At 37.6% G+C, this 13646-nt stretch overlaps 1 protein-coding gene across 1 annotated transcript in view; it reads left to right on the forward strand.

The window, feature by feature from the left end:
- TLN2 (talin 2) overlaps positions 1-13646 on the forward strand; it is a 184219-nt gene that overhangs the window by 64162 nt on the left and 106411 nt on the right. The window contains exons 3-5 of the mRNA XM_086620595.1: positions 10000-10170; positions 12476-12573; positions 13229-13358. Of these exons, the coding sequence (XP_086476721.1) occupies positions 10035-10170; positions 12476-12573; positions 13229-13358 (364 nt within the window). The 5' untranslated portion in view covers positions 10000-10034. The remainder of the gene's footprint in view (positions 1-9999; positions 10171-12475; positions 12574-13228; positions 13359-13646) is intronic.

Raw genomic sequence — 13646 nt, forward strand, 5'->3', positions numbered from 1 at the left:
GGTTTTTTCCATTTTGACTCCAGGCCCATAACCATATGTTCTGTGGTTCATATTAGGAATCCAATAGGGAATTATTTCGCTTGTAACAAATTCTGTTCAAGTACTACTGCCAGCTTGGTTGTTAGGTTGATGTTGACTCTTTTGCAGTTTTAACCTTTAGGCTTTTTTTGTCTTACTCTAATTTGGGCTTAGTGTCACCTGGGTGATCATACTCATGTTTCCTTTGTTCTGTGCTTCATTCTGTTTCAGAGATGTCCGTGATGGCAGCAGAGTTCTGTTTATACAACAAGTTTAAATCTAAAATGTCGGATAGTTGTTGGAAAACAACAATAATACTTGATTTTAGTCACAGTAAGAGGTGCCTAGATGTTAAAGCAAAAAATTACTCTAGAATGTTACATGTACAGATCAGAGAATCAGATACCTCAGGTATTAGAAACACTAATAATTAAATCCTTCTATAGCAGACCATACCACATGGCTTTGTATATGCTTTCTAATACTGTCTGATGCTTAATAATGATTTTATTTAATCCGATATTAGCATGTAGTAGCTTCCTGAATAACCATTTCGTATTTACCTCAGAGTAAGCTCTAAGATTGTCTTTACTGCACATACTTACCTGTTCTTTATTTTCTATTAGTTGACTTTTCACAGTGCTCTATCAGCAGAATATGCTTTTCTTTACTTTTGGACCAATGTTTTATTATTGTAACTAACAAGTATCTGACCTGTACAAAAGGTGCATAATGGCAGGGTTTCACAAGAAGACAGGAAGCATCAGTATCTGATGCTGGTTTATACAGTCATAGTGTATATGTCTGTTATGTTAAGTAACATACGTCAGTGTTATGTTGCATGCTAAGCGTTTGAGATGGGAGGGGAAGTTCTGGACTTATATCCTGGTGGGAAAGACAGATACCATTCAGTGTCCTCTTAGCTGCCTTTTTATTTGTTGTTGGGTTTTTGTTTTGTTTTTTTTTTTTTTAAATCACTGTCTTGGGACAAAAGACACTATGAAAATGAATGTTTCCTATGACAGTGCTTTTGCTATCATTTATATTCCTGACAAGTTCAGTAGATATTGAAGGTTTAAATGAAAATGCCAGCTCAAGCACTTGGATTTATATTCAACCATACAGTTTTCAAGTGCACTTCATCTTTATTTATATATACATAACTTTCTGACTGGAACCTGCTTTGCCATGCTTTGCTTAATATAAGCAGTTGAAAATAGAGTGACTGTATAGAACTATGCAAGCCTGGATTTAACAGCCTGTTTGGTAGTTCAACCTATTACTACTGTTAGTATGATGTAGAATTTGTAGGTAAAAATGCTTAAAATACTCAAATCTGTTGCTTTGGAAAATCAGTTTCATGTCAACTTAAGTCTTCCACAGAAAAAAAAAGGATTTTTAATCTTCATTTATTCTTCTTATCCTATAATTTACCTGTGTACTCCTAATTTACCAGAAATCAGAGATTAGATTTGAAGCTGTATGTGTCCCACTGTAAGCTAAATTAACCTTACAAGCAGTTCTCTTTGGTTTAAAAAAATAAAGCGAAAAAATCCAACAACAAACCCCTCAAAAAAAATACACAAACCCAACAACAAAACAAACAAACCCAAAACAAATGAAAAACCCCACCAAACAAAACCACCTTCTGTATCTCAGATACTGCTTTCATTTTACTCCTACAATCTGTGAACATCTTTATTACAATTCAGGCAAGGACTTAAAAGGGCTCATCTCAACAACAGAAACGCTTCATTTGGAGAGGAACCTAGCAAAAGGATGTTGGTTCACTTTTAATTTCTACAGAAACTCGTGTTGCCTGTTATCAGCTTTCTCCTGCAGTGTTATTGCAAAATAAGAACAAGAGCCTGGAAGGCCTCTTCGAAGAGTTTCATCACTGACCGCCATATTTGCGGCTCCTGCTCGCGAGGCTACTGACTTCTATGTTACATCTAGTTCCAGTCAAGCTCTTTGCTTCTGTTATCTAAAAGCTGTTTCAGCTCTGTTATGAGCAATGTTCCTCCTCTAGTCCCTTGTAATTCATACTTCCTTTGAAGACACATTCAAGCAAGTTAGTTTGCAAATATACCTTTTGACTTAAAAAGCAAATTGTAGTTGAATTGCTGATAAGCTGACTGTCCTGTAAACAACTCTTAATTAGACTCAAATATTTTGGTCTCTTACATAATTCTGCCTGAGGGTACTTCCTTGCTGGGCTCTTAGCAAAATAGATGCTGTTCGTATACAGCTATAATGTGTGAACTGAGAATGGCATGATTAATGCTTACTACTGACTAAAGCCCGTTTTCACCGTAGCCTTTCCAAGCTTGCCCTAGTTCACCTTCGTTTCACTGTTTTTTCAAGTAATTTGTTTTTAAGATTGCGTTGCATGCTACAGATAAATGCTGATATTTTTCCTGAGATTCTTGAAGATTTTAACTGTAAACTTGCTTATCAGGATGTGTAGTGTGCATGTAAAGGCATTGTAGTTGAGTTGAGCTTTTCTTGGGGAAGGGAGGAATATAAGAGGTCTTGTGTTTTAGTTGTCCATGCACATTTACAAAGCAAGAATAAACAATGCTTTGTGCTGTACAGTGTTAAGTTCCTTGTATTATAACTGATGGAAGGAAGGATTATACTGTTTTGCTTGCTCGTTCAAGCTTCAAGAGTTCTGACTGGCCGCCCCAGACAGCATGTGATGCCTGAGGTTGTCAGGATACTTTTGGACTCTCCTAAGCTGGTATCTTTGTACTCATTGCCCCTTTAGAACATCAACTTTTAATCTGTTGGTTTACTGTTCTTGCATTTATCTTTGAGCTAATTAGAGGGAAAATTGAGATTTTTTATTTTTTTCCCCTTTCTGACCACCTGAAGAGTGCATACTGCTCCCTTCCAGACTTATTGACAGGACTTACAATCTAGTGTTTACAAGTGTGATATTTGCACATCAGTGATAGTTGTTCCTGAATGACCTCTCTATACTGTTCTCAGCGGAATGACAAAGCAGCTGACCTGTGATGACATGTTCAGTGTCTTGTCCATCATGCAGTTGATGAAGGCCTTGCTATGACACACTTCAGGCACACAACGCACAGGTGATCATTCAGCTCCTGTACAATGTTCTGGTGGAGAATTAGCCTAGTGTTCTAAGAAAGCATATTAACAGCACCCCGTAAGTACCTTTGAAAGTGTCATGGTATAAATGAGTTACAAATTGACAGTGATGGAGCTCTAAAGCTAAGGCAGTCTTCCTTGGAAAGAAGCAGTGTTACCTTTTATATGATAAGCACGTAAGACGCCAGCAGCAGGAAAGACCAACTAGTTTAAGTGCCATGGTGAGTTTGTAGTAAAATGTGTGGTGTTACCCTCTGTGCCTGTGCGATCATCTGCCTGCTTGCCTGCCTTGTGGTTCCGTCATCCTTGATTTTGAAGGATGATGCTTTCATTTGCATTGATAATTTTGTTAGTACCATATGTAGCTATCCAGTACAACTGTGTTTGTATTTTTGAGTGCCTTTTGCTTAAGGAGATCTTAACAGGCACCAGTCCACTAAACAGGTATTTGCTGTGTTGTAATAGAATTAGATGTTCAACCATTGTGAGCAACAGAAAATGTAACATGTCCTGTTTTGCTGGTGCCCTGTGCCAGCAGGTAGGTGGTGGGAGTACTGAAAAGAATAGAGAACTTTTGTCTCACTGGATTTTCTTACAGAGTTAATCTAGTATAAAAATATGTAGCTCTGCCTATACTAGCATGTACACATGCGGACTTTTAGAGTCTGACGGTCTCATGACCTAGATTTGTGTGTGTTCAAGCCTGAATGAACCAGTTAAGAAACATCTCCAGGGAGACAGACCTCTACTAAATCATAGCAGAGCTTTGCTTTTAACCATAGCACTGACAATGACAACGTTGCTTTAACTAGGTAAATGTACTCTATATTTGACAGTGTCAGTGTTGACAGTTCCACATTTGCCTAGTTTAGAAATGCAGATATTTTTGGATTGTGTTTTACTTCAAACACTTTATTGGCAAGAGTGTGAAATGAGAGCAAAGAAGTGTTGATATTCTCACAGCATTAAGCACAGATAATGTTGAACTGAGATCTTGCATTCTCTGTTTGCTTAGCAGTGTAGTTCAAAATACACAGATAACATCATGGCCCTGTCAGTTGTCATACACCACAGACATTAGGGTAGGAATGGTACAACTTAAGCCAGGTGGGTATGTGACTGATCAGGGAGGTCAGTGTCTGCTAACAGGTCTCCCCTCTAAATCTCATTTCTTCCTTGCATCTGGTAAGCCGTTCTTCTACTGTTTTATTGTATATTTTTGACTTGATGATAGTTGATTCCTGTTGGAATTAAGTGATGTGTAATTCTGTCCTTATCAATATTCGGAGACGCAGCCTTTTACCCCAGGTGATATGTCTGTTGAGAGTCCTTGTAAAATGCTTCTTGAGATAACTCTGCTCCCCCTTGCCTTAGTCTGTCTTTTTGTACAGCAGTTGATGAGGTGATTGTAACATCAGTGCCACCTTTCCAGTCTAGCAGAGCTGGGCTTTCAGGTACAATTTAGTTTCTTAGGGAATCTTTTGTGGAATTTCTATAATTGTCGTTTTGTTATGCTAGTTAATCTGAGCAAGATATTGTGAGACAGAAATGTGTTCTGTACATTCCCTGAGACTCACATCCATAGTATTGATTTGACCTGTACACTTCTGAAGTTGCACAGAGTTGGATCCCTCACTGATTCTGCCCTCATTTTACGAGCCTGACAAAAATAAGGTAAGCTTTCTAACCAGGGCAAGTCTGAACTTGATCAGTATGGATGTCATCCATCTTAATGATTTTAATGTAGACAAATTCATGAAAAGCAGACAACTCATTATTACATACTGTTATTGAAGGCTTTTTAAGGAGCTAGTTGGGAAAGCCGTTTGTTGGAGCAGTAGAGAAGTTTACCAACAACCAAAGGACCTTCAAATGGCTTGGTGGTGCTGTTTGGTTTCCTGTAGATTCTTCTCAAGGTCAGAAAGATTGTGAAGTTTTCCACTAGAGCAGAAGCTTACAGCTTGGGCTGCTAGTACCCCTTTTTGCAACACCTGGTGTGGTACCTCCTGGACAAAAAAAACTCCTGAATAAACTCTGAGGTACCTCTCTGAAGCATGGAACAAGTCGAGCAGGCCAACCTTAATGTCTGGAGTGACTGAAACAGAACTTTGTCCAAGCAAATGCTGATATATGAAAAGGGACTTGTTTCACTTTCTGTTAACAGAAAATACTTTGGCCATGGATAGCACTAACAAATTAGTAAAGATACATTAGCAGTTCACATCTATTAGTGTGGTGAAGGTGATTTGGGAAACCTTTGGTGTGTCCTTGTGAGTTTTTAAAAAAAAGTCCACCAACTTCATCACTGTTAAAAGCCAACTATTTAGAATATTTTAGGGCTCCCTCATACTGCAGGTAACTGTAGTTGACGTTTTGAGGAAATCTGTACTTTTTTCATTGTGTGTTTCGATGCTGTGTTGTTCAATTAATTGATAGGCAGACTGAGCCAGCAACTAAGTGTTGTAAAGCATCAGATCTGGTCGTCCAGATTTGTTAGCAATGTATGGAGGTAATAGAATTTTCTGTATATTACTTTTTAGTAGTTTTTAGTGTGATGGTTGAACTTGAGGCCTTGATGTACACATTACAATATATACCTGGAGGTACTGAGTTTTCTCACTGATGATCTGTGTTTTTTTTTAAGAGCTTGGAGCTGCTTCAGCCTCTCCCAAACCTGTAAGATCCAGAACTTTTTACTTCAGTCTCCAGCCTTGCAAGCTCAGATCAATCATAGTCTCATTTAGAAATCACCTATTTCATTACTCACAGAGCAATTAGACTTAGTACCAGGCAAACCATTCCTTCCAAAATCCTCTTAATTTCCAGCAACCCTTTGACTTTTGTTCAGCCATTCCAGAGGCTGAGTGATATTGGGGAGCATAAAGAGTCTATTACCTGCACAGAAAAATATTTAAATGAGGTGTGAATCAATGTATAGAAGATAGAGGGAGCATGGAAGATATTTTTCTCTGATTTTTCTCTGTGATCTCAACCCTTTTTCATGACCAAGTTCTTAGCTCTTTTGAGAAAAAACAGCTGTCCTATTTTGGCTGTTATCCAGAAGGTAGAAACCGCTTGTCCCAGTTATTACTGAAAGCCAAGTGGGGAGGTTTAGAGCCCCAGGGTAATCTGGAGGAAGCAGACGAAAACCTTTCTCTAAAGTTTGGGAACACAGTGTTGGAGGAAGCTGATAACTCATAGGTTCTTTCCATAAGCTTGTTTTTGAATAAAGCATCCTTTAGAGTCGCTGAAATTAAGAGCACTCAGTTGAAGGAGACCAGACCACTGATGTATTTAGGTCCTTCCTTCTTTAAAGAGTTGAATTTAACTCTTGAAAAAAAGGAATATTGGGAAGAAACAGTAACAGGTTCCCAACTTATAAAATTGTGTTCAAGATCACTGTCTGTTTATGTAGGGCAGGGCAAAAAGGTTCTTTTGCAGAGTGAAAGGCCTAGGTTGAAAACTTGAGTAGTTAGGAGGGAACCACCCCAAATGTAGTAGTAGTAAAAAGAAAAAGAACAATGGATCATCTTCCCAATGGATGTTGTGAACTCCATTTCAGTGGAACTTTATCAGAATGGATTAGATGAGCATCTGGCAGGGACAGCGCAGGGATGCATCATTTTGCAGTGCAAGGCGCTAGGCTAGGCTGCTGCTTGAGGATCCTTCTGACACACGTTTTTATGGTTTCTCTGGTGCATGATCACAAAGTGAAAATATTAACAAGCTGAGAAAGTACTTAATGTATTTTAAAAGAACTGTTTTGGTCTAGATTTTAAGACATGGGGCCTCTGCTTGTTTTTAAATTTATGAAGTGTGTGACACAATGCGGTACTGACTAAACTGCTTTCAAGTTCTGACTTACTCTGTTCTGGAACTCATAGGTGAGATCAAGTTTATCTGAATATTCTGGTTTGCTAAATTTATGCCAAGAAGTAAAAGCAACAGTCCAAACTGCAAAAATCACAACAATTTTACCAGAATATTTTAATTTATTTTTCTAGTTAAAGTTTCATAGTCAGTCTTCACCATTTGATTTTACTTTGCCCCTATTCTCTGTTCAAAAAAGAAGATTAGATGCTGGACTGAATTTGAATGTTCCTTGATGTAAGTTAGTGCCCTGTTTTAAAATCCATCTTTGAGTGTTATATATGAAAGGGTGAACTAAAAGATTAAGTAGATTTTTGTTTGCAAGTAGCTGTATCTATATTCATGCCATAAGATTGTGACTCTTCACCTTAAAAGACAATGTTATTTTCTGAAATATTAAGAGATTCAACTATACATAGGAAGCATAACATTACATCACCATAACTTACATGAGACCCACTGCAGTCAGTGCTGATAATACAGGATTTGTATGGCATGAAACTTTCAAGTCAGGTGTTATTCAGTTACTTGTGTAGTATTGTCTACCAGAAAGCAGTCAATCGTTTCATTGTACACAAAGATTTTTCCAGTGGATCCTCCTTTTTACCTTTACAGGAGTTGAGTTTGATCTTTCAAAAGGTGCTGCAATGTGCCTGTGCAACTGTATTAGGTTCACTTTGCTTTAATGTCAGAGAATAGATTCAGTCACCTGTATTACTCATTTATGTGTTAGCAGAAGAGAAGAGACATGTTCTAATGCCTCTACTTGAGTTATTTTTTTTAAAAAAAGATGATTGTTGAATGTGCTTACGTTTTTTCTGAATTACTGTTTCGCTTTAACCCAAGTCATTCATACTAAAAGTTAAGACTGCAGCTTCTTCATGGAAAAGTTGATAGGAAAAGGTCAGTACCTGTTTTGCCTTTTAATAGACAAGATCATCAGATGAAGTCTGAAGATCTGATGTGTGTGGCTTGCAAGTCTTACCTTCAGGTGCAATAGAAAGCAAAGAGGAGAGGAAAGCTTTTTCCAGAACTTACCTGTTCACTGGTGTCACTATATATCACTTCCTATCACTTCATCTTTTTAAGAGAGGTAGAAATAGGGGTGAGTTCAGAGGGTCGCATTATAATGGCCCTGCTCTATCACAGTGAGCTGGCAGAGGAGGGAGCAGGAATTGTGGCTCACCTTATGATGCTGGAAGCTGACAGCCAGGTTTCAGAGATCACCTGTGAGTTAGAATTGCCTTCTGAGCAACTTGGGCAGATTGTCTCTCTTCCAGGTGTTTAGTGCGCCACCTTTTTTTTGACAGTGCACATAAGTACAAGTGAACATAATGAATGTCTTCCTAGGACCTTTCTGGATGGTGAAAAATTGTTTCAGTCTGTGATTTTCTTGGGATATTTTTTGGTTTTGTAATGCTCTGAGGGTTGCTTATGTGTAAATGATAAAGTGCTAAACTGAACCTGGTTATGGCGAATCTCTGGAAATACTGCAGAGATTTATTTTTTGTCTTGTTTTTTTTTTTGTGCTGCTTCTATACTGAATGATTACTTCTGAAATGTAAAGACCTTTTGGATGAGTTTTAGGTAGGGAGAGCTCTTCATTTATTTATCAGACCTCTGCCTGGAATGATTGCTTCAAAATACAGGTTGTTTTGTTATCAAACACTGATATATGAGGAAAGCATTAACGTTGCTTGTGTGTTTTTTTTTCTGATTGACCCCTTTTTCTGTATCATATAATCTTATCACATTTAGAATTTCATACTGGTAGTGGGTGGTCTTGCAAGTACTAAAAAATCTGAAGTAGGATGGTTTGCTTTTGAGAGGCAGATGGATGGGCTGCCACAAAAATATGGGGGAGGATGACATTTTAGAGCCAAAGCTGCTCCTAAATGTTATCAGTAGAGAAATGATTTGTCTGCTGTCTGTGCCTTGGAAAAGGGATGCAATCACTGAGCTCAGTGCATCGGTGCATTGATGAAATGAAATGGTGGTTCCTACCTATTCCTTAAAGTGGTTCTGCCAGACAGTTCTGACTATCTGGGCTGTAAGAAGATGCACAACTGAAGTTTATGTTTTTGTTGAACTACTGGAATTTGCCCTGCTTATATTATCATCAGTGGCAGTAATCCATAAAATCTCATGTCCTCCTATTTAAAATACATATACATGAATTTATGCAGAAAGGATTTGGAGATTCTAGTAGGTTCTGTATTTATGCAGAAAGGACTTGTGTTCTCAAGAGTTCTTGGAGACTGTTGTGCAAAGTCTAATGATGGAAGAGTGGGTTTGAGTGTTACGACAGCAGGGTAAGATGCTTGAGACAAAACCCAGACTATCTACATGATACAATGAAACAAAACAAAAAGTGTCTGTAGTTTCCTGTTTCTGTAGACAAATGCTGTTAAATTCAGTGAAGTTTCTGAAATAGAATGGAAATGAAAAATAGCTCATTCTTAAAGCTCTGGGTGGCTGTGCAACAGGATAAAAACATCTAGTAGGTCTATGTGGAGACTTAAAAAAAACCCACAACACAGTATTGCACTCTTCAGAATCTTCAGAAGGGAGAAGTTATATACTAAGAAAATTCTGCTTTCATTTAAGTAGTTATTCTAAGCTATTAGTTACCAGTTATTCTAAATGGTCTAATAGAAAGGTGTGGTGAGAGAAAAATCATTTTCTGTCAGTAGTAGTAAATATGTTGGCAATATATCTGATAAGTGTATTGCTTTCCTATGCATCATTTTGACATACCTCAGACAAAGTATCAGCCTTTAAGTATCTGTACACAAGTTTTTGGAAAATGAATTTCTGATATAAAAAAAATGTGTTTTGGATAGTTTCCATCTTGATGGTGCTAATGAGACTTTATACAGAACTACATTTGGATGCATGTAATTCTGCTGAACTAATTTATCTTTTTAATGGAAAGTTCAGTGTATTAAAGCATTAAGTGGAAAATTCTAAATAATAATGCTGCTATTGCTTTTTCAGATACTTTAGTAAGAACTTGCAAGTGACTTGACACCATGGTGGCTCTTTCCTTGAAGATTTGCGTCCGCCAGTGCAACGTAGTGAAGACGATGCAGTTTGAACCATCCACTGCGGTGTATGATGCCTGTCGAGTTATTCGTGAACGAGTGCCAGAGGCTCAAACAGGGCAAGGTGAGTTCCTGTATTTGTTCTTAGTTAATTCATTGGCTGAATTGAAAATAAACATAGACCCATGATTTTGTTTACACTGTTCTGTTCCTCCATTTATCTTTCAGGTTGGAGGGTTTGTTTTTGAATTTAAATTGTGAGGCTCCGGAGTGAAAGGCACAAAGTACAAATAGATTTTTGTGACAGAACATATCTGCATTCTTTTTCTTCCTTTTGTCCTGACAGAGGTTTCTCTACGAAGGATGCTTTTTTGAGGAACTTTTGACTTCTTAAATAAATTGCTTATTTGCCTGAAAGATTATTTTTCCCTACTTGGAGAGCAGTTTTTGTGGTACCATCTTTTTAAAGCAGTATTTGCGGCAACGCTTTCTAGGAAAACCTGGGCAGGCTTATTTTATGCCTCAGCAAAGGAAGGGACATCGTGAATTATGAAAGAATGACTGAATATCTCCAAAATGTGTAAAAGGAAATGTTTGAAACTGGTTAATAAGTAAAAGCATCAGAATGCTGTGCATGCCATATTCACAGTGCTACTATGTATTAATCAAATTTAACTATCTCTGTACTATTGAGCAAATTAAATTAATATGGATTGTGAAATATGTCTTTACTTAGACAAAAACTCTGGTTTAAATGTAGTCCAAATTGTAAAAAAAAAAAATCAGATTCCTTGGAATCCTTTCATGCTGTAGTCTATATAAGGCCACTAGGATCTGATTCCTAAAGAACTATGTTTATTGAGTTTTATGCACAGCTCTCAACCTTTAGAGCTGTTTGAAAAATCTCATCTGAACTGTTAAGAAAACATACTAGTAATGGACAATATTACCGTTACTTAGAAACGTTTCTCCTTTGCAGGAGTCCTTAGGAAGTCTAGTTATTGAGCTTAAATTTTCAATATAAGCTGTGCATTTTTGCTATCCTGATCTCTCAAGGCAGTGATTTTGAACAGCTGTTGAATTCAAAAGTTGAGTAATAAATATCCCTGAACATCCTCAACCTCATAGAAAAGCTCTCCTCAGATTGTATAGGAATAGGTAAAAATATAGTATAAAAGGGCTTTTTCTTTACATGTGATTGCAGTGCAGTTAGGAACTTGAATCGACTTGGTGAAGCTGTGTGACGAACAGAAATAGAGTTACTAACATATCCTTTCCCCTTCTTTGTGGCTGTTAAAATGTGTGTGTTTGCTTGTTAGTTCAGAACACTCGCAGGGGTGCGGTGTAGACGAATCTAACTAGTTCCTGCACAGCTGAAACTGTAGTTGTCGTGCATGATGACTGTCAACCCTGCTGGTTGCACTCCTGCAACAAGCTTGCATGCTGGCCCAAAGGTAGCTGTGATGTGAACGTGCCAGTCGCACAGCTACCGCTGTTTCATCACTAGGGCACAACCCCCAGAAATGAATATCAGGGCAGTCGGTGCTTCTTCTGTGCTCTGTGCAAGGCACTTTGTGTACTTCTAAAGGTCACAACCTATTTATAGGCACAGATTCTAAACTTTTACATAGCTGATTCTGTACTGAATTTGTGTTATAAACACCTCTGCGGAGCACTTGGCTTTTCAGGGAATTTTTAATTAAGTTCACCAGGAAAAGTTTTTCTTCTTATTCAGTTGGTTTTGGAAGGATTCTTCATTTTATGTACCTGGATTTTAGTCTTTGAAGTCTAAGCCTGGGTTTGTTCTTCTGTGACAGTGAAAATTTTATTGTTTAGTTGTGATTCTGAAAGAATCAATTGGCATGTGTTTAGCCTGCAATAGATGCAAGTTTTCCCTGAGGTTGTTGTTATTGATGTAATTCTAGAAGCCTTGTGGTTTTTTAAATGCCTAAGCCTGAAGCATCTATCAAAAAATTCTGAAGTTTGGTGTAAACTCAGTATGTGAAAGGTGGAAAACAAACTGTAATTTTTTTTGTAAAATACAACTATTACTTGAAATAGTATACGGTAGTTAAGCCCAAACTGCTTATACTTTTGGTTAGTCAATTGCAAAGAAGGACCTGTGAGCATTTGAAAAAAGTCATCTTGAAGAGAAGTAATTACAAATATAATACAAATTACACAGTGGATGTGACATGCGCTTGCTTAGTGAAGCTTTTGTTCAAATCTTGTCTAAAGTCTGATCTACTCTGCTATCTGCTGCTACACTAAATATTTTCTGAAGCACAACAAAAATTCTAAGTTCATGAAGAACGGAAGGTGAGTGCAATAGAAACTTAACTCAGAAGCTGAATAACCTTGAATAAAACTATGTTTGCTTTATTAAGTTTAATGTTTTTCGGTGGGTCTCTGTCTCTTCTGTTCCACAGCCTCTGACTATGGATTGTTCTTGTCAGATGAAGATCCTCGAAAAGGTATATGGCTGGAGGCTGGAAGAACGCTGGATTATTACATGTTGAGAAATGGGGTATGGTGCAAGTCTGTTGCGTTTTCATCAACATGTTTTCAGAAAACTTGTTTCCCAAGTAGCAAGGAAAATGTTTAGCATTTGGAGGGCTAGGAGAATCTTGAGTCTGTTCCTGAAATTGGCCCACTTCTCTTCCTTGCTCTGCTTCAGTAGTTAGTTTTTTCCTGCGCCTGGTTGTGACTATGAGCTACTGCGGCCAACAGTGTCTTCATAGAATGATTAACAGGAAGATAAAAAACAAGTTTTGTAATAAACTTTATATTTGAGGTGACCTTGAATTATAGTGTAGGTTTCTTTATACTAAAGGTGATGAAGTCATACTTGCTCGCTTTATGGCCAGCTTGCTTACAACCAAAAGGCGTTGCTATCCTTTTTAAATGCTGAACTAGTTTTTGCAGCACAGAGGTACTTCGGTCTATCCCACCCTGCCTAAGTTTTGGTCTTGCCAGCGAGGACAATTTCTTGAGAAATTACATTGGCAGAACTAAAAGCAGTCACTTCACAAGTTTGTTACATGAATACATTTGTTTATACCGTAACAAAGAAGAAAATCCAGCTTGGTGGGTGGGGAGGAAATCCTGGTTTTAGGCATCTTAGTGCGTTGGCTTGTGGTGGCTTCCAAAAGCATTTAGAAACAGTATTGCTTTCTTCCTAGGATATATTGGAGTACAAAAAGAAACAGAGACCTCAGAAAATACGTATGTTGGATGGTTCAGTGAAAACAGTCATGGTGGATGATTCTAAAACAGTTGGTGAATTGCTGGTTACTATTTGCAGCAGGATAGGTAAGATTTTGGGACCCGCAGGCTTAAGGATTTAGGTTTTTGCCATATTTGCATCTTGATCTTTAGGATGTTATGTGTATTCCTGTCTAGAAATTGGCACATAATGTAAAAAACTGCAAATGTGTTATCAGTTAACATTTACTAAACGCTTTTTTGAAATCTGTTGTCCAGGTTTTATGAAAGTTGGTAGAGTTAACTGTGTCCTTAAACTTCAGTATTTAGTAGTTGAAGACACAGTTATCTGATAGTACTGTTAAAAATTTTTTATTGTGTGTTACCTTTTACATA

This window comes from Tauraco erythrolophus, chromosome 14, assembly GCF_009769465.1.
Source record: "Tauraco erythrolophus isolate bTauEry1 chromosome 14, bTauEry1.pri, whole genome shotgun sequence".
NCBI classification, from domain to species: Eukaryota; Metazoa; Chordata; class Aves; order Musophagiformes; family Musophagidae; genus Tauraco; species Tauraco erythrolophus.